The sequence below is a fragment of the Poromitra crassiceps genome (assembly GCF_964638095.1).
Source record: "Poromitra crassiceps genome assembly, chromosome: 18".
Taxonomy (NCBI): Eukaryota; Metazoa; Chordata; class Actinopteri; order Beryciformes; family Melamphaidae; genus Poromitra; species Poromitra crassiceps.
In genome coordinates this window covers 12,922,544-12,946,836 of record NC_139636.1, presented here as the reverse complement: position 1 = coordinate 12,946,836, position 24,293 = coordinate 12,922,544, and the positions used below count along the sequence as shown (strand labels likewise).

The window sequence follows — 24,293 nt, the reverse complement described above, 5'->3', positions numbered from 1 at the left end:
CATGGCTGCCCACGCACATACTGTAGCACACCAGCCGGCAGGTTCGGGGGAAGCGTCGCCCCTCTTTTCCAGTGAAACCTTCTCTCTCCAGTCAATGTGGAAGAAGTGTGTATCTGGGTATGGAGGAGGTGGAGGGGGGGGTGTAGGTGAGTTAAGCAGGGTGACAGAATGAGGAGCGGGTGTGGGTTTTTACTGTAGGGGGTGGGTGTTAGAGAGGTCAAGGTTCGTGGGGTCAGACACTGCGGGGGGCCCTCTCCAGTTCGTGGGTCCTGCGGTTGCGTCCCTTCTGCCTCTCCTGCAGGTGTTTCCACTTGGCTGCCAGCCCGTGAGCGTGCACGTGGCCGTGAGCGTGCACGTGGCTGTGCGGGTTAGCAAACGCCTTCTGCTGCGGCGGCGGCTGCTGCTGCTGCTGCTGCTGCTGGTGTATCTGGACCTGCTGCACCAGGTGAGCTTTCTGCCTCCTGTGCTTCCTCTCCCTCTTCCAGACCTGCTCGCAGAACTCGTCCACGCTGCTCAGCGTGGGGTGGTTGACCAGAGACAGGAAGTCTCGGTACCACAGCTTCTGGTTGGGGCTCTCTCGGGGCGTGGGGAGGTCCTGGGCGGGCGCGTTGGCGGCGGCCTCTTCGTTGTTGTGGTGCAGCAGGTCCTCCAGGCGCTCCGTGTCGATGACCTCCAGGGTGACCTTCAGGAGCGTCTGCATGAAGCCGTGCTCCACCGCCTGGCACAGGTACGTCCCAGAGTCCTTCTTGTTGAGCGTGCGGATCAGCAGGCCCTGGTCCGTGCGGACGAAGCGCTCCTCACCGCTGATCTACACAGTGAGAAGAAGAGAAAGTGATAGAGAAAGAGAGACCGAGAGGACAGAGTCAAATTTTCAAATTACAGCTAATATGATATGTGGGCCAGAAATCTAATCAGCAATGCCTCGTGACTGCTTCGCTTTAATCAACTTTTTGATCAAGTTTTTTCCCCTCCCATTTTCTCCACAATTGTATTATTTTGGCCGATTCCCCCTGGTGTCCCCTATCGTTGCTCCACCCCCTCTGTCATTCTGGAGAAAGCCGTAGACTAGCACATGCTTCCTCCGATACATGTGCAGTCGCCAGACGCTTCTTTTCACCTGACAGCGAGTAGTTTCACCGGCAGGGGTGGATCGTGCTGTTCCCCACATTTCCCCTCCCCCTCGAACAGGCGCCCCGACCGAACAGAGGAGGCACTAGTGCAGCGACCAGGACTCTTACCCCACCAGCTTCCCACCCGCAGACACGGCCAATTGTGTCTGTAGGAACGTCTGACCAAGCCGGAAATACCGCTGCCGGGAATTGAACCCGGGACGCTATGACTATGACATAAACCATTGACATAATAATGATCATGTTTTTTTTAATAAACCTCATTATAATATACCATCTATCATGACTTGATCCGCTCTACAGTCAGATGAGTGTGTGTGAACAGAAGAGCTTCTAACAGGGTGCTGCTGAGGTAAAGCCCACCTCTTGTTTGCGCTCCTCAGTGGAGCGTTGGTACTGCCAGTAGGTGATCGCTCTCTGGGATTTGGGGCTGCACTCCAGGAACGTGCTGCTGTTCTCCACGCCGTAGACCGTCTTGTCCAGCAGAGTGCTCTGCCCACTCAGCTCATCTACACCAACACACACAATATATCAATCACAAGTTAATTAGTGTAAATTATGTTTTGTTTTTTATGTGATTTCCTTTACAGACAGATAGAGAGGAACCAGCTCTCTAAAGTCTTGGATGTTTTTCTGTGTAACATTCGCTTTAATGAGTGACTTGTACAAAACTTTGTTCTCTCAGTATTGCCTGCGTTTGGAGGGCGAATTCTTTTTTCTCTCCTCCTCAGTCACTGGATTTCACATTATTTTGTCTTATCACACTCAATCATGTGCAGCGTAGGCAGTTCCCACCACAGAGGCACTCGCCCTATTTCCAGAGGAAATGGGCTGTAACTAAAACCCGGGTCTTATATACAGTCAAGTACGTGAGATGCTGGTCAATCGGATCCATGCATGCGCGTTCCTGCGCCGTAAGGTCAGCGTTGCTTCTGACTGATCTCTCAAAGACGCCTTTAAATCCGACAATTCGGGCTCTCGCAAAAAAAAAGTCTGTTATTTGGTCGTTCCTTCATCCATCTCCCTAATCACTTTTTTCCTCTTCTCTTGAAGCTGCAGAGGTCTGACTCTGGCGCTCTGCGGGCTGCGGCTGTGAAAGGAAAACAGGCCACACCACAACGCTAAATCAATGTATGGCTCTCTATACTGTGTGGGTGGCTACAGGCCAGCGCACCAACGCTACTCGCCAGGATGTGTATATATATTTGTCTCTGTGTGAAGTCCCCCTCCTCAAATAGGCGACGGCTTTAGATAACGAGCCCTTTTCTCTCTCGTTCAAATGAAAGAAATGTATAATTAAGAGAGTGAGAGCCGTTCATTGGACCGCAGTCTGAGGCCTGTTTGGGGACCGAGACCAGAGACCACTAACAGGCCAGTGGAAGTGGAGGGCTTGGCGACAGCACGGAATCCTGAACATGTTAATTATAAGCTTCGCATGAGGACGGACTCTAATCTTCACACCAGCACAAACACATCAAACACACAGAGGCAAACCCCCGCACACATTCACATTGTTTCTCCACTCCTTTCTTTTTAAATAACTTTATTGGAAGAATGGTATTTTTGACAAGTCATACTACAAAAAGAAAAATAACTCTTCCTTACATTCTTTTTTACATTTATCCCCCCAGTTCCACATCCCCCCACCCCTTCCCAAGGAGAGATATGTTCACCAAGTCATGTTAATAACACTACAGTGATGGTGATAATATAAAGTACAAAACCCCCCACAAATAAGTATAAATAAATGTGTTTCTCGACTCTTTGGATGGCTTGAGTAAAGGCCAGCTGCAGCTTTGGGACCTTCTCTATGTTCAAAGTCGAGCTGAATACTCCAAAAAGCTCCTTGTGTTGTGCAATGGTAAAACGGACATGCTCTGAATGTAACTTGCTTCAATACAAAAAAGCATTGTGCTTTTGGTAGAGACATTATGTGTTTGTTTGTTTTTTCAATTAAATTGGACAGATCAATTAAATAACAGCTTTATTACACATCCATGTTAGCACATTATCTTGGTTATTATTATCAGAATTTGTAAAATGTCTTTTTTTACACATACAAATCTGATGTGAATCTTTCTGCAGCCTACCGTGGTGTTGCAGGTCTGAGCATTGTGTGAGTGGGTCTCCATTCCTGATGTCCTGTCTCCTCGTTCTCCTGCAAACAGCAAACGAACAGAAACACTGTCATGACTCAGCACGCCATTGTTCTCTTCCTTTCTGTGAGTGTGTGCGTTTGGCGAGCTTGTGTGTGTGTGTGTGTGTGTGTGTGTGTCTGTGTGTGTGTGTGTGTGCGTGAGTGTGTGCGTTTGGCGAGCTTGTTTTGTGTGTGTGTCTGGTGTGTGTTTGCGTGAGTGTGTGTGTGTGTGTGTGTGTCTCTGTTTGTGTGTGTGTGTGTGTTTTGTTTGAATGTTTGGACGTGCAGTGAAAGCAGAGGCCAAGGAAAAGAGATAAACTAGCAGCAATAAGGCCGAGCATCATAAGCCTTTCAGAGTAAAGGCTTTAATGACAGGGTGTGTAGAGGAATTCAGAGCTAATCATCAGGACGGCCTGCGTTCCTCGGCGTGAGTCACTCTGGGCTGCAGATGCACATGCAAACACTAAAGGCCGTTTCACACACAAAACGCTACCAATTGCGATGCGGATTGCGGTGCGAAATTGCATGCAGGTTTTCCACATTGCAACCTATGTATACACACAGGTCCGGTGCAAGTTATTCACATTCCCACATTCCGTTTCCGTCAACGGAAAAACAGTGAGGAGAGAAAATGGAGTCAAGCAGTAGCAGCGGAACCCCAAACTTGATGCTAAACTGCTAGTTAGCACTTGGATACGAGTGGCTAATGTTAGCTCCATCCGTTTACAGCAAATAAATTACGTTACATAACCGCTACATTATCATCTTCAGCGAATCCCAGCTGATGGGCCATCTGAAGCCATATACTGTACTGTCCTTGATTTTTGAAATTGGATGTTAACTTGAGAAACCAAATTGATGAGCCGTTCAATTTTAGCAGCCCATTAGCCCCCCATTTTAGCAGCAAGCTACCTGGCAAGCTAGCTACAGTACTGGAGGTATGACATCAGCTGTAAACAAAGGATTTCACTGGTCAAAGGTATTTTTCCACAGATGTAAATCCGTGGACGTCAAGGTCAAGGAAAAAGAAAAACTGCTCCACCGCGGTGTGCAAGTTTAAATTACAACTCATTCAAACATGTTTTTGCGAATCTCCGTGCCGATTATTCGCACGGAGGTCCGCATGTGGTGTGAAACGGCCGTCCTTAAGGATGCTTTCTGTAAACAATACATGATGAGACAATGGGGAGACACTAAAGTGGAGGACACACACAGAGATTTATGGACAGCGAGAGAGGCTTCTCATTGTTCTGACCCGGTGTTGGGCTGTTGGTAATTGGAGGTAGGAGGTTGATGTAGCTGCCTTGTTTAGATGACTAACTCTCTCGAATATAAGACTCTGGAGTCCAACTAACAGAGGAAACGGGATACTGCACAACCAGCACTCCAATCAATACACACCATGGAGCTTTATGAGTGGGAGGCACACGCACGCACGCACACACACACACACACACACACACACACACACACACACACACACACACACACACACATGCACACGATAAGTCTGCTACTCTTAACACACTAGCACTGAACCCCTAACACCTACTTCACCCGAGGTTCACCCAGACAGATTTACCCTCCAGACATCACTGACATCGGCTCTCATTTACAGTAAACACATGCGGCCGGTTATATTTCGAGCTTTCTGCTGGAAATACGACCCTCTTACCTTTAGGGGGTTCTGGCAAACATACAAAGACTGCACTATTCACGCGCCCTACCTCCAGCCCTGAAACGCAGCCAGACTGCATATGTCCTTAATCTGGCTATGAAAACCCCTCCTCTCTGATCTGATTTTGCCTCAATAATTTAGTCACCATGTGGGGGGGGGGGGGGGGAGCATTCTTCATACATGTGCTGTACATTTGGCATGTCCAAATCAAATCTGCTTGGCGTATTATTGAACCATACGCGCTTAACCGTGAAAGCGTGCAAGTGAACACAAGACATACGCATCATGTGTTACGCGCGTGTGTTGGTGTTGTACCTTTTAGCCATGGGGAAGTATCTGGAGCACTCGGTGCCGTCCCAGGCGCAGTACGGGTCTCTGGCCAGGCAGCATTCGGCGCACGCCTTCCCGTACACCTCACAGCGATGCAGGGGCATCTGGGACACGCCCATGGCCGAGCCCAGGTACAGCTGTTGCTGTGCAGGCAGAGGGAGAGAGGAGAAGAACATCTCAGCATCACAGCAGATCATCCAGGATTATACAGGTGTTTCAGTGGCAGCTGTTTCATTGATCTCTCTCAGGCACTACAATGTTACCTTTAACTTTCACACTTAGTGTAAACTAATTGAGCCATTTGACTGATTGAGCTTATTTTCGGCTCAACTTGAGGCAAAACCACAAGTCAGGAATGTGGACAGACCATCTGATTACAGGTGCTCAGATCCCTTCTTAGCGCACTGTGTTTGTCTCACCTCCTCCCTCCACTTATGTTGATGAGCTGTTAGGCTGACATGCCCACAATTGAGAACTTTGTGTGATGACATGTGGGCTCATCTCGAGGCATGTGTGTCTTTGATGACATGTGGGTTCATCTCGAGGCGTGTGTGTCTTTGATGACATGTGGGTTCATCTCGAGGCATGTGTGTGTGTGACATGCGTGTCTTTGTGCTGCTACCTTCCAAGCCTGCGGCAAGGTGTGTCGCCCAGAAGAAGAAGAGCTCCCACTCTCTCCACCACCCACGCTTCTTCCAGACATAAACTCACTAGCCTGATATTCACACTGATTTGTCAACTCGTACACTCATTTATTTCCATCTTCTAGTCTGAGATTGCACTCTATGACGGGATCCCCCCAGGTGAATTCCAACCAATCACTAGAGACCAAGTCCAACGTATATACATGTATATATCGGCCTGAAGCATACTGTGAATATGAATAAATGCCCTCCAAGCAGTGTGTCGTTCAGACTGGATTTCAATTTCAAACAGCCTCGACAGCAGGCAACGACCGCAGCCATTATTGTTTGAACTCCTCGGCGCAGTCTGACTTGACAACCGCGCTTGACAAACGGCTTAGTCCCGCCCATTGAGCTGTCTATTGACGCCGATTGGTCAATCGTTAGTCCCCCTCGGCGCTCATTGGCTGATTTGGCTCGGCCTTCGTGTCAGAAAAGGCATTTGACGATGCCAGACCGAGAGCAGCCAAACTCAACTCGGTGGAGTGGGTTAGGTTCTGGTCTCTCGAAGGTCTGGACCCAGGCAATAAACATATATATATATGTATTAGGAACAGTAGTCACATGTGACTCACTTTATAGCACACACGCCTTCACCTGTCCCTTCACCTGTCCCTTCACCTGTCCCTTCACCTGTCCCTTCACCTGTGCCTTCACCTGTCCCTTCACCTGTCCCTTCACCTGTGCCTTCACCTGTCCCTTCACCTGTCCCTTCACCTGTCCCTTCACCTGTCCCTTCACCTGTGCCTTCACCTGTGCCTTCACCTGTCCCTTCACCTGTCCCTTCACCTGTCCCTTCACCTGTGCCTTCACCTGTCCCTTCACCTGTCCCTTCACCTGTGCCTTCACCTGTCCCTTCACCTGTCCCTTCACCTGTCCCTTCACCTGTCCCTTCACCTGTCCCTTCACCTGTCCCTCCCTGCAATCCGGCAGGTTGCTCTCTCCTCATTTACTGACATAACTATCTTTACCCTTCATGTAAGCCTGAGGCTATACACTTTGGTTGCAATGCATTCTATGCTTTGCTGTCATCTAGATTTACATTGCTGCGTTGAATGTTTCTCGCTGTAAATGAGAACTACAATCAATACCTGTTTTGTAGAAAGTTCCATCGCTGTTATGGCTGTCGGTTCCTGTAAGAAATAGCAATGACAAGACAACATGATTGATTGAGTGATTGATTGATTGATTGATTTTTATTATTTATTTTAAATGATTAGACCACACTTATTGATACAAGAGTGGAGTCAGCCTAACCCGTAGGAAAAAATGAAAGTGATGAGAGAATAAGCTAAACCTACCCTGAAGACGGTCATCTCTTCCAGTAGGACCTCCTCCAGGTCGTGCCAGGAGCCTCTGGGGATGGACACCACCTTGAGAACCGTCCCCATGTCTAGCAAACAATGACAGCATGCACGCATATTCCGTCAGTGCCTCCATACACTCATGTCAGTGTTTGTCAGTTCTGTGTCTGTTGACGATAATGATACAGTAGTAGTAAACTAGTAGTAAAAATAAATAAAAAATGTTGTTTCCAAACTGGTACTGTATGCCGTACACCCATTTATGTGAATAGATACGGTGCCACTGATAGAGAGTGGAGCTCTGAATATATAACCGCACTGTATATTTGAGTGTGTTGTATACATAATCTAAGTATAAGTGTGTGTGTCTGTCAGTGTGTACTGTACCTGTGCCTATAAACATGACGTCGTACTGGCCGTCCTCCGCTTCCACTCTGTCCACCACGATCTGCGTGAACTGATAGTCCACGTCTGTTTTGACGATGATGGGTCGGTGGTTGATGGGGTAGACGGGGTTGAACATGGCCGGGTGACCTCTGGCAAAGGTGATGACCTCATCAGGAAGGTCCTTGGTCGTATCAAATCCTCCAAACGTCTTGCTGGGGCACTGGTGACAAAATGACTTATTGTAATTGCTTTCGACAGCCTATAATGGAGAAGCGCCGCCTTTACAGATTCTATCGACTATAAATCAAATAAAAAGCTCAGTTAAGCGTAATGCGGTCCTCACCGTGCCGGGCCGTGGGTAGGGAACACGCCCCTGGAAGGGGACCCACTGGTAGTTGGGTCCATCTCTGTGGGCGTAGGGACCCAGGAACGCCCTCCTGATGTCGGCCATGTTGTACAGGCACACGGCTGAGCCTTTGAAGATGTTACTATGGGCAGAGAGAGTGAGGCAGAAGATGAAATAGGAGGTGGTTGTGTAAGACACGGGTCATGGGTGAGACCATTCCAATGTCAGCCACTGTACCTGGAGGTGGTAAATACTGCGTAGATGATCGGGTTCTTAGGATCCTTGGTGCTCATGAGAAAAACGTCCTCTGAAAGCCAAAGAGACGTCGATGTATATTAAAAGCATATCTCACATTGACGAGATAGACACTCATCTCCAGGCGTCGTCTCCAATGTGCGAGCCACATGTGGAGGTGAGGACGAGATCACTCACGCAGTTCGTCAAAGTGTGTGTCTATTCCATTGAGGCCAGGCACGGAGCAAACCAGTCGAGCCTTCAAGAAGGTGGTCCACTTGTTCACCAGACTCCTGTGGCCTCCAAGGTCATTCTGCAGGACAGATCACGCACGCACGCACGCAGGCACGCACGCACGCACGCACACACACACACACACACACACACACACACACACACACACACACACACACACACACACACACATATGCATGAGTTCAACCTGACACCTGAAGTCTCTGGATTAACATCTGTTCCAGAATTAAAAACACATTAGCCAAACCATCCGAAACGTAAACATATAATTAACGGTGATGATGGAGGCGGGACGCAGGAAGTATTTTTTTTATTATTATTTCTTGATTATTATAATAAACAAGCCTGTCAAGTGTCAATCAAGCAAATTTCCACTTTTGCCTTATTAAAAAAGCATTGGCCTTGATGAGCGGATTCTAGATGTAGTGAAGAAAGAAGACTGTCTTTCTGAACAGTGTGTTCCAGCAGCACACGCCCTTATATAGGGGCGTGTGTGTGTTTGTTTTTCAGCACACACACACACACACACACACACACACACACACACACACATACAGACAGAATGCTGGCTCAGATGGGAATATAAACATATCCCACTCGCTGTTGATTTATGACAGCATAATAGACGTGTCCCAAATATGCGGCGGCCTAAATGAACCCAGCATCCTCCATAATGGATGGATTGTCTTGTGTGTTGAGCAAGGCAGATTCCTCACATTCTGTGGAATCAGGCTGTAATGCATCTGAATGGGAGGAGGGAGGCTGATCTGCAGTCAGCTCTGCCTTATTCCTCCTCAAAGAATAAGGATGGATTAGGAATGTGAAAGCTGATAGGAGGCCAGGCACTTGAACACAAGCTTCCCCCTGGAGCTGCTGGGTGGCACAGCGGTGCCAAAGCCTGGCATTAGGATAACAGTGCAGCCATTGACAGTCCCTTTGCCTCTCAGGTTTGTGGTGACATTTAACATCTCTCTCAGGTTTCTGTCTTCAGCTGCGCGGCCGGACCAAACACAACAAAGCCCACTCTCCTCTGCTCAGTGCTAAATATAACCAGAGATAACCGCTTATGAAAGCTGCCATTATGAGAGCCACTCAAGTGTTTCTCCACATACAGAAGCCAGTTCACATCATGTCTGCATGTGGATGGGCGGGCGTGTGGGTATCTCCGTCTGTGTTTGTGTTTGTGTGCAAGTGTGTGTGTGTGTGTGTGTGTGTGTGTGTGTGTGTGTGTTTAGCCATGTGCACTCACTTTGCAGAGCTGACCAATGCGAGCGTGCGTAGCCTTCCCAGCATGCTCTCCATCCATGGCGTTCTCCCTGAAGAACAGGTAGACCTTGTCATCTTCTGGGTTGTCACTCTCAGGAATCAGATGGACACTCACAAACCTGGGATCTGAAACACACACGGGCCCCCCACACACACACACACACACACACACACACACACACACACACACACACACACACACACACACACACACACACACACACATTTGAGTTCAAGCATCAAGCATGGAGCCCTAAAGCGATTTACGAACACATTTCTCCCCCTGATCACGTGATCAAAAGAGTCAGACAGTGATATTCCTGTCCCTTCCATTATACCATTTAGCCAGCGGGAGTCATGCTGCTCCGTCCTGATTGGGTGATGCTTGCCGAGAGTGCGGAAGATGGCAAAGTCCCGCCCCATAAAGTCGGCCGATGTGCCCGAGTACAGCTCGCCGTCTGAGGAGGGGCAGAGGGGAAGAGCGTTAGAGCGGGAGAAATTGCTCGTGACGGCTTAGCAGCACAGGTAGACCTGGAGTCACACACACACACACACACACACACACACACACACACACACACAGAGCGCGACGTGGTGAACATCAGGGCTGTGAAATTGACACGGTGGGAGTGGGCGGAGCAGAGAGGGGACAGATGAGGAGGGACAGGACAGAGGTGTGAGACAGACAGGGGGGAGTACATAATAATGTGGGTGAGAGAAAAGAGAGAGAGGGGAGAGGAGATGAGGGGTGATGGACTGGAAAATGGCCATCTGTTAGCTTAAACGGCGTGGTATAATACATTGTGACTGGCTATAATTGGGGGGAGAGGGGGATGACATGCTCACACCGCCCTGTTTCACTTGCCAGAAATAGTGGTCTTCAACACAAAGGAGAATTCACTACAAAGTGTCATCTGCCATACACACACCCAGCACTTTAAGAAGGTATATTGGGACTGATATAGAGTTTATAGTCCTGCCAATGAGGGGTTCAGCAGTGTGTAAATACAAACTACAGAGCAGATCCGTTCGTAATGAATGACAGAGAAGCCCTGTGCTGTTATTCTCGCTTGCTTTTACACCCTGTATATCTGCTCAAATGAATGAGCGCGGCCCAGGGTGTTTTCACCACTCACACGTTTTCATATGAGCTAACTCAAACTCGCAGAGGAAGAGCAGCACAGCATATCATAGGTTTTTATATGAGCTAACTCAAACTCACAGAGGAAGAGCAGCACAGCGTATCATAGGTTTTTATATGAGCTAACTCAAACTCACAGAGGAAGAGCAGCACAGCGTATCACAGGTTTTTATATGAGCTAACTCAAACTCTCAGAGGAAGAGCAGCACAGCGTATCACAGGTTTTTATATGAGCTAACTCAAACTCACAGAGGAAGAGCAGCACAGCATATCATAGGTTTTTATATGAGCTAACTCAAACTCACAGAGGAAGAGCAGCACAGCATATCATAGGTTTTTATATGAGCTAACTCAAACTCTCAGAGGAAGAGCAGCACAGCATATCACATGTTTTTATATGAGCTAACTCAAACTCTCAGAGGAAGAGCAGCACAGCGTATCACACGTTTTTATATGAGCTAACTCAAACTCTCAGAGGAAGAGCAGCACAGCGTATCACATGTTTTTATATGAGCTAACTCAAACTCTCAGAGGAAGAGCAGCACAGCGTATCACATGTTTTTATATGAGCTAACTCGAATGTGAAGAGTGATGACAACTGCGATTCATATGGGTCTGGATACCAGGCTAGTGCGACTCACCAATCAGCATGGATGCAGTGAGCAGCTTGGGATCGTAGGGACTCTTCCCCCGGCCGTTTTCTATCTGAGGCTCCAGTCTGAACACGTTGTCCTGGATACACAGAGACACAAACACAACGTCACATGATTGTAGTGAACAGTCTAGTACAGTCTGAACTAGGGGTGCACCGATCGATCGGCAAGCAATCTGTATCGGCCGATTTTGACCTCAAATATGCGATCGGCTGATTGCCGATATTTCGGCTGATTGCCGATATTTCTTTATATTATTATTATTATTTTTTTTTTTTATAAAAAAAAGCCCTATCACTAATCAGGCTTTCCGCCAGGCCAACAGCCAGGCCAACAGCGCCCCAGCCAGGCCAGAAAAAATTGCATTCACCCCCCCCTCCCCAAAATTTCAATAAACCTTTATGGCATATTATTACAATACAACAATACTGGTGTTGACAGTATTGACAGTAATAGAAGATGCCAAATCATTCAAAACAATAAGTATTTTGCTTTTAGGAGCGTTGTGCCAGCGTGCAGCGCTGTTCCAAAACGTGTCAACGTGTGTCGTTGCCTGGGAAACGCACATCCCATTATACAACTGTTCGCATTGCATCCCATAATAGTATGATGATACTTGGGATGCCATTGCCAACATAGATGCGAACAGGTTAGCTAAAAGTTTAGCGTCGCCAGCGAGGGCCCCCACCGTTGCGGTCGGGGTACGTTTCGAAATCCCTCCAGGCCTGAAAATCTTTCTAGGGGAAACACTGCAGCCATTAGGGATTTTTCTCTATTTCATGAAAAATATATCAATGTGAAAATTAAGTCTCAAAGAGTTACATCCATTATATCTGTAAGATATGAACGCATGATTTAGGCTTAATTATGGAAGGCAACTTCCCACTGTCAGACTGTAACAGGGCAGGATTCAGGATGAAAACAATGAATTTGGTCGGTGACTTTGTGAGCTCGACACTCATAGAAAAGCTGTCAGATGGATTACAGCTCTTAGGTTACGCTCTACACACACTGTACAGATGGTCTATTCTCGGCCATATTTCCCCTCTCTAATTGTCTGAAAATAACTGTCTAATGGATAGGAAACGCACATTTATAAGTCTGACTCAGTGACATTTGGAGGAGACGAGAGCAGTTTCCTTCTCTCATACTCAAATGAACACAGACGCGAGCGCACACACACACACACACACGCACACTTACGCGCACACACACACGCACGCACACGCACGCACACACACACACACGCACGCACACACACACGCACGCACACACACACACACACACACACACACACACACACACACACACACACTCACACACACACACACACACGCACGCTCGCACAGCAGTCCCATATTAGAGTGATGAATTGGAAATCCTGTGGACTATAAAACCCTGTGTTTAATTTTCCACCTCATTTTGCTGAGTGAATGAAACCCATTTTTATGTACCGTACTTAGCAAATCATTTGTGGGACGTGAACGCTCTCACACTCGACCAGAGATGGTCCCTTCACGACTCTAAATCAATAGTTTAACTTTATGTAATATCAAACTTTATACAGCTCTCACATCTCTCAGGCAAACATGTATTATTGCTCAAACAAGCGGAGTCCAAGGGGAAATAAATGGAGCCTGGTTCTGTACCTCTGGTCTCTTGCCCACCTCCAGGTAGCCACAGACAGGGTGGAAGGCACCTGTGCCACACACATACAGATGGGTCTGGTTGAATGTCTGCAACACCTTGACGAAGTTGGAGCACTCCCTCTGATGGAGGAGAGACAGAGGACAGATTAATCGCAGTGTTCTTTGCTCTCGCAGGAACGGGATGAGGAGCTATTGCCTGTTGACACAAAAACATCTCAAAGATCGTTGTTGTTGTCCCCAAGCATGGCGTGCCAGCGTCCAGCACATTTGGGTCACAGGAAGGCGAGTGGTGTAAATCCAAGCTATTCTATTCCACTGTTGTTGATCTGCTGGACGGACAAACAGGTCAGACCTCAATAAGAGCACAGACCAAGAGGTCGATCCATCCGAAAGTGAACGAGGGGGAATTTGTGACGATACCAGAGAGCTCAGCCCACGCTAATCTACTGTAACACTCCACAGAGAAGGGCCGACTCTAACTCCAGATTAGACCTCGGAATTGTGCTGTGTAATAATTCTGGGAATAACTTCATGATCAGATTATGATAATCCATGACTGTGTATTTTTTTCCACTTTCCCTCTCCCTCTCTCTGAACTCTGTGACCTTGTTGACCACTGAGTTTACAGGGGCATGAGCTGTGGGATATCCACGGGGATTATTGTGAAATTCATATCGGAGGGAATTAGACTGCGGAATAATATGAAGCAACCTCAGAGCAATCAGGATAATCCAGTCCGGTGTTATGGTGTCAGATTTGTTTTTGAATTCTGTTTAAGACAAATCTAACTCCAAAATGTCTTAATATCAGTATTAAGTGTCCTACTTATCTTCCAGCATGAATTAAAGAAACAGGTCAGACACCCCTCTCCTATCCTCTTCCACTCCTCTACTCACACCTATTCTTGATGCTGTTGTAGAAAATAAATACAAATAAAGAAATTAATTTGCCATTTACTTATGACAGGGTATCCACGGGGTCTTGAAAAGTATTAAAAGTTGATACATCAATTTAGGGAAAATTAAGACGCTTAAAAAGTCTTAAAAAGTCTTAATCACCTTTTGATGAGGTATCACATTTTGTATTTTATTGTGCTGATTGTGTTAAATGGACATATGATATCGTGTCCTATCGATCACAGACCACTGATTTGAATCGAAATCGTATTGTTGTGGCAGACTTTGCGATATCAGCATATATCATATCTAGGGATGTAACGATAACCGGTTTTAATGATAACCATGATAAAATTCCTTACGATAACCGTACCGTTTCAAATTTTCATTATCGTTAAAACCGTGGTACCGTGATTACCGTGGTACCATGATTACAGTGCTTTGAAAAACATGGTAAATACTGTCCATCATCAACCAAAGTTGGCAACCTTCTCCCAGATATGTACTCTACCGGTAATGATTTTCCTGTTTATTGTGTGTTTGTGTGTGTATTTATGTGTTCATTTATTTGTTTGATGTGTGTGTCAGTTTCCTGGTGCTCTGCCAACACGTGCCTGAGCAGACCTGACCTCAAATGTCATCATCACACATGGAGAAAAAAGAAACAAACAGAAACAAATACAAATACTGCGACAAAATATGCATGACTAAGTTTATATGGCTTTACTAGGTCAGCAGCCTCTGTTTGTGTAAGCTGTTGTTTTCATTTCAACAGCTGTCTTTCTTTGTATGTAGGGCTTGTGTGGGTGGTTTTTCAACTATCATGATTGCAAGCGCTAATACCTATAAGCTTTTACCGTATTATCGTTTCAACATATTCTCTTTGAGCAGATACCTGCAGTAAACATTTGATGATGCACACAGGATGACTCGCATCACACAGGTGTTTCCCAATCCATATACAGTACAGTAATACCATGCAATAATGGCTTTCTAATCAATAATAAAATCCCTTGGAATTTCATCATAGCATGTATTTAGCAATCACACAGATGATACAATCGCTATAGTAACATTAATTTGACTTGTTACAAAAATGTATAGTATTTATCCTGATCTTAGCTTTAATGAAGAAAAGTGAGAGACTAATGCCTGGTTCAGACTACACGAATTCAGCCCGATATTAGACCGATTTGGTCGTGCGCGACAGATTTTCAGCGTCGGGCCCGAATATGACCGTCGGGGACGACGATCGGCCGTCTTCACCTCTTGTAGTGTGACATAATCAAAGACCAGCGTCGGGACCAGTCGCGACGTCTAGGACGCCTCACGACGCCCTGACGAAAAGACTGGCATGTCAGTCTTTTGGACATGGTTTCGCCTAGTGTGACACCCCGGAAGACAGGTATCAGGTCCTGGGGAGACCGCTCCCCGCTCGATAGAGATTTCACCCGCTCGCACTCATCGCTCCGCTCCGCTCAAAAGAAAAGAGATAAAAAGGCCAGGGTGTTTTAATTTGCGTTTAAACGCCTGGGCAATGGGCATTGCTCACTACAAATAACATGAGCTCAGCAGAGTCGGCTGCATGTTCGTTTCTCTTCCTTCTCGTCTCGCAGCAGCTGGCAAGAAAATAGTGGGCGTGCACATGAAGTAAGTTGGAGGCTGGAGCGGATAGCAGAGTGCATCACAGTAGAGCCTGTCACTCATCCAAATAACGTTAATTCTGCAAGGGATATATATAGCACCTGGATTACATACATGTTTCACATAGGGTTGTGTTTGGATTTCAATGTTTTATTTTGCCCAATATTGAAATGTTCTACAATTGCATGTCGTGCTAACATAAACATTATTTCTATCTACCACTTTAGCCTATTTAGGCTGATTTGGTTGCTATTTCTTGTCAATGTATTGGCCTCAATGAATGCTGGGAGATTTCGTTCACAGGTCCGCCTCCCCGACGACCTGTGAACTCGCTGACGACAGCAGACGCCGTGATGACGGTGCTCTGTCGGTGTAGCGAGAATACACTTGTAGTGTGGCCAGTCTCCCGACCAAGACATGTCACGAATTTATGGCAGTATAATGGCCTCGTCTGACATGGTGACATCGTGAACGACAAAAAATATCGTGTAGTCTGATCCTGGCATAAGAGACAGTGCTAGATGCATGACAGACTACAGTATGAGGGAGTTGCAGCTTCGTTCCTGTTCTGGTGGGTGAACTGTCATCTCACACCCATCTCACTCTTCCTCTCCCCTCTGCTTCATCATCATCAGTGGGCACCCGCTCTGCCTCGCTCCCCATCTCCCTCTCCTCCTCCGACCCACAAACAACAACACAAAGACCACCCCTCGGGCCTCTCCATTCATCCATGCCAGAATGTTGACAGAAAACACACACAGACAAAGGAGTTTATGGCCCTTCAAATCAGCCATATAGAAGGACAGACTGACAGGAGAGCTCGCCCTGTCCTGTCCTGGCTGTGGCCCATAGAAGGGCAGACTGACAGGAGAGCTCGCCCTGTCCTGTCCCGTCCTGGCCACAGCCTCTGTGTAGTGAGGCATACACAGCCTCTGTGTAGTGAGGCATACACAGCCTCTGTGTAGTGAGGCATACACAGCCTCTGTGTAGTGAGGCATACACAGCCTCTGTGTAGTGAGGCATACACAGCCTCTGTGTAGTGAGGCATACACAGCCTCTGTGTAGTGAGGCATACACAGCCTCTGTGTAGTGAGGCATACACAGCCTCTGTGTAGTGAGGCATAGACAGCCTCTGTGTAGTGAGGCATACACAGCCTCTGTGTAGTGAGGCATACACAGCCTCTGTGTAGTGAGGCATACACAGCCTCTGTGTAGTGAGGCATACACAGCCTCTGTGTAGTGAGGCATACACAGCCTCTGTGTAGTGAGGCATACACAGCCTCTGTGTAGTGAGGCATACACAGCCTCTGTGTAGTGAGGCATACACAGCTTGATTTCATACTCCAGCCCATTGCCCGAGGCCTTCAGAAGGCAGCTTGCAGGGAGCTGTAAGCGTCTCTCAGTGTGTTTACACAGAGTTTCAGCAGCACAATACAAGCTGCTCTGAAGCGGCACACTGCCAGATACAAGGAGATGCGAAGCTTTGCTTGTCATGCGAGGGGAGTGATATTAATGCCATGGAAACAAATCAGATCCAGCTTTAGCTTCAGCTTGGCAAATTGACAAAAGCATTCTTATCCTGAACAAATAAATACATCTTACAGCTGTCTAGGGATGACCCTCAACTCACCATACTGCAATACTTTAAATGTCTTACATTAATATTAATGTTCCGTGGTTTTCATTTTCAAATATGCTGTGGCTGCGGAAAAGAGCAATGTTCATTGTGAACATTGCATTTAAAAGTTTAATTGACTTAGTTTAATTGAATGAAGACTAGTCCTCAATGGTAGAACAGACACAATACTGCACCCCGATTGGCTGACAAATTAAAATGTGGTAAACCTGCTGAGTGGAGGATTTCCAGTTCAAATGCTGCAAACTGGCATGATTGGAAGGATTATAGAAATTCTTTAGTGAGGACTAGTGCCACTGCCAATCAGTCTTGGAGTTCGTCTCAAAGGGGCTATTTATGGAAATCCAGTAACTTCAAATTTAAATACTCCAACAAAATGATTGTCTTCATTAAATGACTTTGATCATTTGTGTATAGAAATAGAAAATTGTAGTCGTATAATATGTGACATTTAATATCTGTAGTCCTACAATGTGACTCTACAGTGTATATTTACATGGTTCTGTTATAGCAGAAGCTCTGCTGTAGGTAAGTGCAGTGATTCTGTATAGGCTTGAGCCCATTACATTACATTATATTACATGGAGTTTCCCCAGGCTTGATATTGTATGTGATTAAGGTCAAATGATGGTCTCTATCTTGGCTGGGAGATGATGATCAGATTTATGGTGAGTTAGCTCCTGCTTTGTCCATATGACAGATTAGATATGTCAACACAAGCACTGTTGTTTTCAGGACTCGTGACTTGTTGCAGCACTGATGACTTGGACTTGGACTTGGACTTGGACTCGAACATTCATGCATTTGGGAAGTTGGAGATGGGGTCTCAGACTTAGACAGTTTTTTGTTTCTGTAGTTAATAAAGTCTCTGATTGGTTGTTAGGCAGACTTCTGCACTGGTGGCGCATGCACGCATTATTCTGGTGATAATGTGGGCTAAACCTGGGCTAAACCCACATCTGTCTAAACGCTGGAACAGCTGATTTTGGCATTCAAGTAATATCTGACCCGTTTCCAGTTTATTTCTCCCCTAAGATAGAGTATGAAAACAGTTTATATTTGAGTTGTTTTTGTGATGCCTTATTTGATTGAAACCTGCAGCCTTGCTGATAGTAAAAAAAGAAAAGAAAGTGTGTGTGTGTGTGTGTGTGTGTGTGTGTGTGTGTGTGAGAAGCGGGGAAACGGTGACAGCCACATGTGAGAGAGATGGTTTTACTGTCGTTTCTTACCGATAGATCCTTCCCTGCCCACTTGCATTCATCTCTTCTGGAGGGAGAGGCAGGCCAAGGGATCTGCAAATGATGCAGAGACACAGTAACATGTTAAAAAATACAGAAAATGATTCAGATTTACAGAAGAGCACTATCGAATACAATCCATGAAAGAGACAAGCAGGGGGAGAAAGTCCGGCCATAGAATGTGATAGGCCTGTGTGTGGCAGCAGCATGTGTTCCTGCATGTGTGTAAAATGGTGAGGGTTGAGGGGGTCACAATGCCATTTGTTCTCCACTTTGTTTCTGTTTACTCCATTATTCATCCAGGTGTGTGCAGAGAGCAGCTAACATGCCTGGCGCAGCGTGTGATCCTGTGCGACAGCTCTGGTCTGAAATATTCATGGGGCGCTTTTCTTTATAAACAGCGTCCCCGGATACTTGAGCCTTGACTGGCATCCTGGTGGAGATGCGCACACTCCATGGATGGTTGGATGGATGGATGGATGGACGGATGGACAGACAGACGGACTTGAACAGACCGACAGACAGACTAATAGACATCAGTTTTACCTGTGCGTAGTCTTTGCTGATGTTGAGGAGGTTGAAGGAGAAGATGTGGTCCTTGGCTCCCACCACCAGCCTGCCTTTCTCCTCGTCCAACAGGAAGGTGTGGTAGGCCGAGCTGTTGGCCAGGCCTTCAAACGTCACCAGGTTATTAGACTCCAACATATCTGGAGAGACAATCAGAGAGACAAGTGGTGCTCAGTAACACATGATAATAATCACTTGATGAACATGACAGTAACTATGGACAGCATGACGACAAAATTGGCGCCATCAAGCCTTGCTGAAATAACGGCATGTGGAAAAGATACGATTGAAATCCAGAGATACACGGATTTAGACAATGCACCATTGACTATTTTTTATTTTTTTGCTAAACATACCTTTGGTTTGACAAAGCTTTTAGTATCCACAGCTGCCTAGGATTTCCATGACCAGAGATTCACCTCTGATAATGAAAAGAAGTGATCCGCACACCTTTGGACTATGACTTGTTTTCATTATCAGAGGTATCTTTTGATCCAGCACCCAACCCAGTGGGTTTTTGGATGTGCGTGTCTTTTTATCCTCTTCAGAGATTCACCTCTCCCTTCATGAGTCTTGCTGCTCGGTATCCATTCCTAGGTACCACTCTTCCATATACTAACAGTTTGAGATCACTACTCCCATGCCTAGATACCACTCTATACCAACAGTTTGAGATTACTACTCACATGCCTAGGTACCACTCTATACCAACAGTTTGAGATCACTACTCCATCCCTAGGTACCACTCTATACCAACAGTTTGAGATCACTATTCCCATGCCTAGTCTGTACCAACAGTTTGAGATTACTACTCACATGCATAGGTACCACTCTGTACCAACAGTTTGAGATCACTACTCACATGCCTAGGTACCACTCTATACCAACAGTTTGAGATCACTACTCACATGCCTAGATACCACTCTATACCAACAGTTTGAGATTACTACTCACATGCCTAGATACCACTCTATACCAACAGTTTGAGATTACTACTCGCATGCCTAGATACCACTCTATACCAACAGTTTGAGATCACTACTCACATGCCTAGATACCACTCTATACCAACAGTTTGAGATTACTACTCACATGCCTAGGTACCACTCTATACCAACAGTTTGAGATCACTACTCACATGCCTAGCGGTGCACAAAATAAACCAAAGAATGGTGTGTTGCTTTGTTTTGACTCTACATATAATTGACATACTGTATGTTTGCCTATGGAACTTCTTTCTCTTCATATTTCTTCAAAAGCCCTTCATCAGCGTATTTGATCATTTTGCACGTGTTCAGAAGTGGTTGCTTCCCTTCACAAACTGCTTTCAGGAGCAGAACTCACAGCTGGCGCAGGCAGGCAGAGGGCTTTACAGAGCTGATGCCAAGCCATCTTGGACTGAGCAGGTATGATGCCAACACTCTGAGCCAATGATCAAACTGTCTGATGGAGACGTGACCTTGACTACTAGAGCAGCCAAGCGAGAAGTTGGGAGAGCCACGGTGGAAAACTGGGAGGAATATATAATATCATAATGTTCTGCTAATGTTCCTCCATTCAAACTGCAGGATTACTCTGGACCACAGCAACCATTAGGTCACATTAATACCGGCTACTTTTAGAAAGAGCCAGCTCACGTTCTGCAATGTACAGTATTAATGCGCGGGTGGGCCAAGTCTGCCCAAAGTCCTGAGATTTGCATTCGCAATGGAAAATTGAACTCGTTATAAACAGGATATTTAGGGTTTTGTAACCATGCGTCATGACATCATACATTATGCCACATGAGTTCTCCCTTATTGCACCTTTACAACACACGCACACGCACACACACACACACACCAGCCATCCTTCTCACATATTTTTCCCACCCAGGATGTCTACCCACACGATGACCCGGGGGGGGGGGGGGGGGGGGGGGGGTTGTTGTTACGGAAGGAAAGATAGTTGAGAGACTGGATGTCTCTCTCTCTCTCTCTCTCTCTCTCTCTCTCTCTCTCTCTCTCTCTCTCTCTCTCTCTCTCTCTCTCTCTCTCTCTGGGAGTAAATAACAACAACGCTCATGAATATTTGAGAAGGGAGAATGCCCCCTCCTTCTGAAGTGTGTCAGAGCCCGAGAGAGAGTGAGAAGACAGAGAGAGAGGACAGACAGAAGACAGAGAGACTGAAGACAGAGAGAGAAGAGAGACAGAAGACAGAGAGAGAGAAGAGAGAGACAGAGAGAAGAGAGACACAGAGAAGACAGAGAGAGAAGAGAGACAGAAGACAGAGAGAGAAGAGAGACAGTAGACAGAGACTGAAGACAGAGAGAGAGAAGAGAGACAGAAGACAGAGAGAGAGAAACAGGTAAGAAAGAAGAAAGGGGCGCACTGACTGCTTTTAACCATTCACAAATTCTCAACTCTATTTTTAAAGGCATGTTACTTGAACTTTATTGAATCAAATAATTATCAGTGTTCATACTCAGATGAAAACACTTGGAATACCTCATTATTGGGGAAATTACAGAGTTGGTTTCTATACTTTTACTCAAGTACGGCTTTTGAGTACTTTATACACCACTGGTGCCAAGCGCACATGGGACAAGTTAGCCCTGAAGCCTTTCTGTTAGAAAGCCATTTTGCTTTAAGGATGTTGGTTGTTATGGTTCGGGTTAGGCAAGTAAAAAAGTTGGTTAAGGTTAGGGGTTAGGGTTTGAAAATGTTGATCTCAGGGGTGTGCTTGGCCCTTTTGGTTTAATGGGTAAGGTCCTTGTCTTTCAATCTGACAACTGAGGTTTGATTCCCAGTCAAGCCACACACATTTATAACACAATCTTTCTTATTTGAAAACGTTAAATTACATTCCAAAGATTGCTTATTAGGGTTAGGCAAGTACCACAATTTGGTTAGGGTTAGGTTTAGGGTTTGGTCGTGGTTAAATAAGAAAACCCTAACCCTAACCCTAACCTTAACCACTTTTTTTACTTGGCTAACCCGAACCATAACAACCAACATCCTTAAAACACAAATAAAAATGCAATGAAACATGTTTGAAGAGTTGTATGGCAATTCCTCTGTTCTGCTTCATGGCTTTCTTACAGAAAGGCTTCAGGGCTAACTCGTCCCATGTGTGTTGCAAGCCACCGTCACATGGTCACAACGTCTTACGTCAGCACGCCTCCAGCGACAGAGGGTCTGAATCACAAGTCAGCATTTCCGGGTTTTGCCGTAGGAATTCCTATGGTAAAATCTGATTGGCTGGGCTGTTACGGAAGTCTGACTCTCTGCGTGCATTCAGTGCACCTTGCAAAATGTACCGCCCCACGAGTTGCGTCACGCAAATAAGGAGGTCCGTGGTTGGTCAATTCATATGTCTGTCACACATTTGTTTTGGTCTCAGGGGGGCGGTCCTTAACCACTTGTCAATAGTTGTGTCCTCTAGAGAGAGAGTGGCATCAGCGGAGGACCAAAATGCGGGACTCATTAGCCAATGAACAGCCAGGAATGGGTCTCGCGCTACTTTTGCATGCTAAAATAAAGCTGATAATGTACAATTTGATTCAAGGGGGGAAAAACCCCTTTCAGAGTACAACACAAACTGTCTATTTTGCTGCAACTCGACAGTGCTGCTTAATCCAGGACCTTACTTCCTGGAACTCTTGAGAGTAGAAAACTGGTCCATTGGAGTGAATGGAGATGTCGGGACTCTTCTATCTACACTGCTCTGGTCAAGAGTTGCGCCCCAGACGACGTAGATATTTATCTACGGCCGCTCAGAGACTTACATGTTCACAAGCGCACGCACGCACGCGCACGCACACACACACACACACACACACACACACACACACACACACACACACACACACACACACACACACACACACACACACACACACACACACACACACACAGTAGCATACAGAGGGTTGGCACCTTGTGTTGTTGTAGCTGTCTTGGTGATGTAGTTGGTTTCCTGCAGCTCAGTGCTCATATCGTTGTGATGAGCAGGGATCTAAATCGTCTCCTAAATAACAGCCCTCAGGCAGCCTGACTCCAGAGCCTCGGAAGAACTCTCCACTTCATGAGTTCACAAAGATTAGAACATTTTCCTTGAGTCTTAGGAAGAGATCTAGTTGTAGCCACTCATGTACGTGCCGTGTTAGTGTAAAAGTTGGGTAAGTCATAAACAGCCTGCTAAGCTAAATTAGGTTATTATAATAATAACCAAAGAAGGGTTTTTCCTGGCTCAGAATGGGCCTTTGGGGGGTGACAGTATAGCATGATTGGTCTTATCATGGACTATACATTTGACTTTTGGGGCACATTTGGAGCAATATTTTTTCACAGCACCACACGTCATTTCAACGTACAAATGTGAGACTTTACTTGAACTGAAAATCTTGAAATGAATACAGTAAAATGTGCGTGATTTTGATTTGATTTTTTTGATTTTGTGATATCATTGTCAGAACTTGTGGAGCAACGTGATTTTACAGCACCCCCAAGTTTGAGAAAGGATGCCATTTGGACTGGAGGTACAAACAAACGTGGGACTTTAACTTTGAAATTCTCTAAAATGATCCAGTAGAAATGCTTGATTTTGAGTTAGTATGCAGGCAGGGTTGTCCTGAACTCAGATATATCAGACCTTTGGAGGTTTTGGGGGGTGCCAGAAATTCCTCACTATATGCAGGAAAAACCCCTGTAAAGTCCAGGAACAACTTAAGACCACGCCTCAAGTACACATTCAATTTCCTGCTCCACCCTAATTATACGTGCCTCACCATGACCTTTCCTCTCTTTCTCACACCTCAGTCCCCCCCCCCCCCGGAGGCTGCCCTGGTTCCCTCGAGCCAACCATCAACCCCCCAACTCATTTCACCCCCGATTCAGCCCTTCATCTCAACCCTTGTTTCATCCCTCCATTCTCGACCCCTCTTCCCATCATTAAATCACCTAAACACTCATACTGTAGAGGTGTAGCTGTAGAGGTGTGGTCTTTGTTAGTGAAAGTAGTGTTTTTCATTCAAACGTGCTGCATTCAAATCATGATGGATGAACTTTTTTTAAATTAGAATATGAAACAACACTGCAAGATGCACCTACACCACCTGCTATTTATCAACCTGTTTTAA

The 24,293-nt window shown here is 46.1% G+C and overlaps 1 protein-coding gene across 1 annotated transcript in view; it reads right to left on the bottom strand.

Moving 5' to 3' along the window:
- Positions 1-232: 232 nt before the first annotated feature.
- The window catches only part of sema3ab (sema domain, immunoglobulin domain (Ig), short basic domain, secreted, (semaphorin) 3Ab), a gene marked incomplete at both ends in the record, with an annotated part of 33,269 nt that continues 9,208 nt past the window's right edge, over positions 233-24,293 (bottom strand). The window contains 16 exons of the mRNA XM_083654475.1: positions 233-808; positions 1,494-1,639; positions 3,221-3,288; positions 5,261-5,418; positions 7,050-7,091; positions 7,260-7,351; positions 7,650-7,869; positions 7,993-8,137; positions 8,233-8,302; positions 8,428-8,542; positions 9,734-9,876; positions 10,089-10,208; positions 11,533-11,623; positions 13,194-13,313; positions 18,599-18,661; positions 19,154-19,314. Coding sequence (XP_083510601.1) covers positions 233-808; positions 1,494-1,639; positions 3,221-3,288; positions 5,261-5,418; positions 7,050-7,091; positions 7,260-7,351; positions 7,650-7,869; positions 7,993-8,137; positions 8,233-8,302; positions 8,428-8,542; positions 9,734-9,876; positions 10,089-10,208; positions 11,533-11,623; positions 13,194-13,313; positions 18,599-18,661; positions 19,154-19,314 — 2,330 coding nt within the window. The remainder of the gene's footprint in view (positions 809-1,493; positions 1,640-3,220; positions 3,289-5,260; positions 5,419-7,049; positions 7,092-7,259; positions 7,352-7,649; positions 7,870-7,992; positions 8,138-8,232; positions 8,303-8,427; positions 8,543-9,733; positions 9,877-10,088; positions 10,209-11,532; positions 11,624-13,193; positions 13,314-18,598; positions 18,662-19,153; positions 19,315-24,293) is intronic.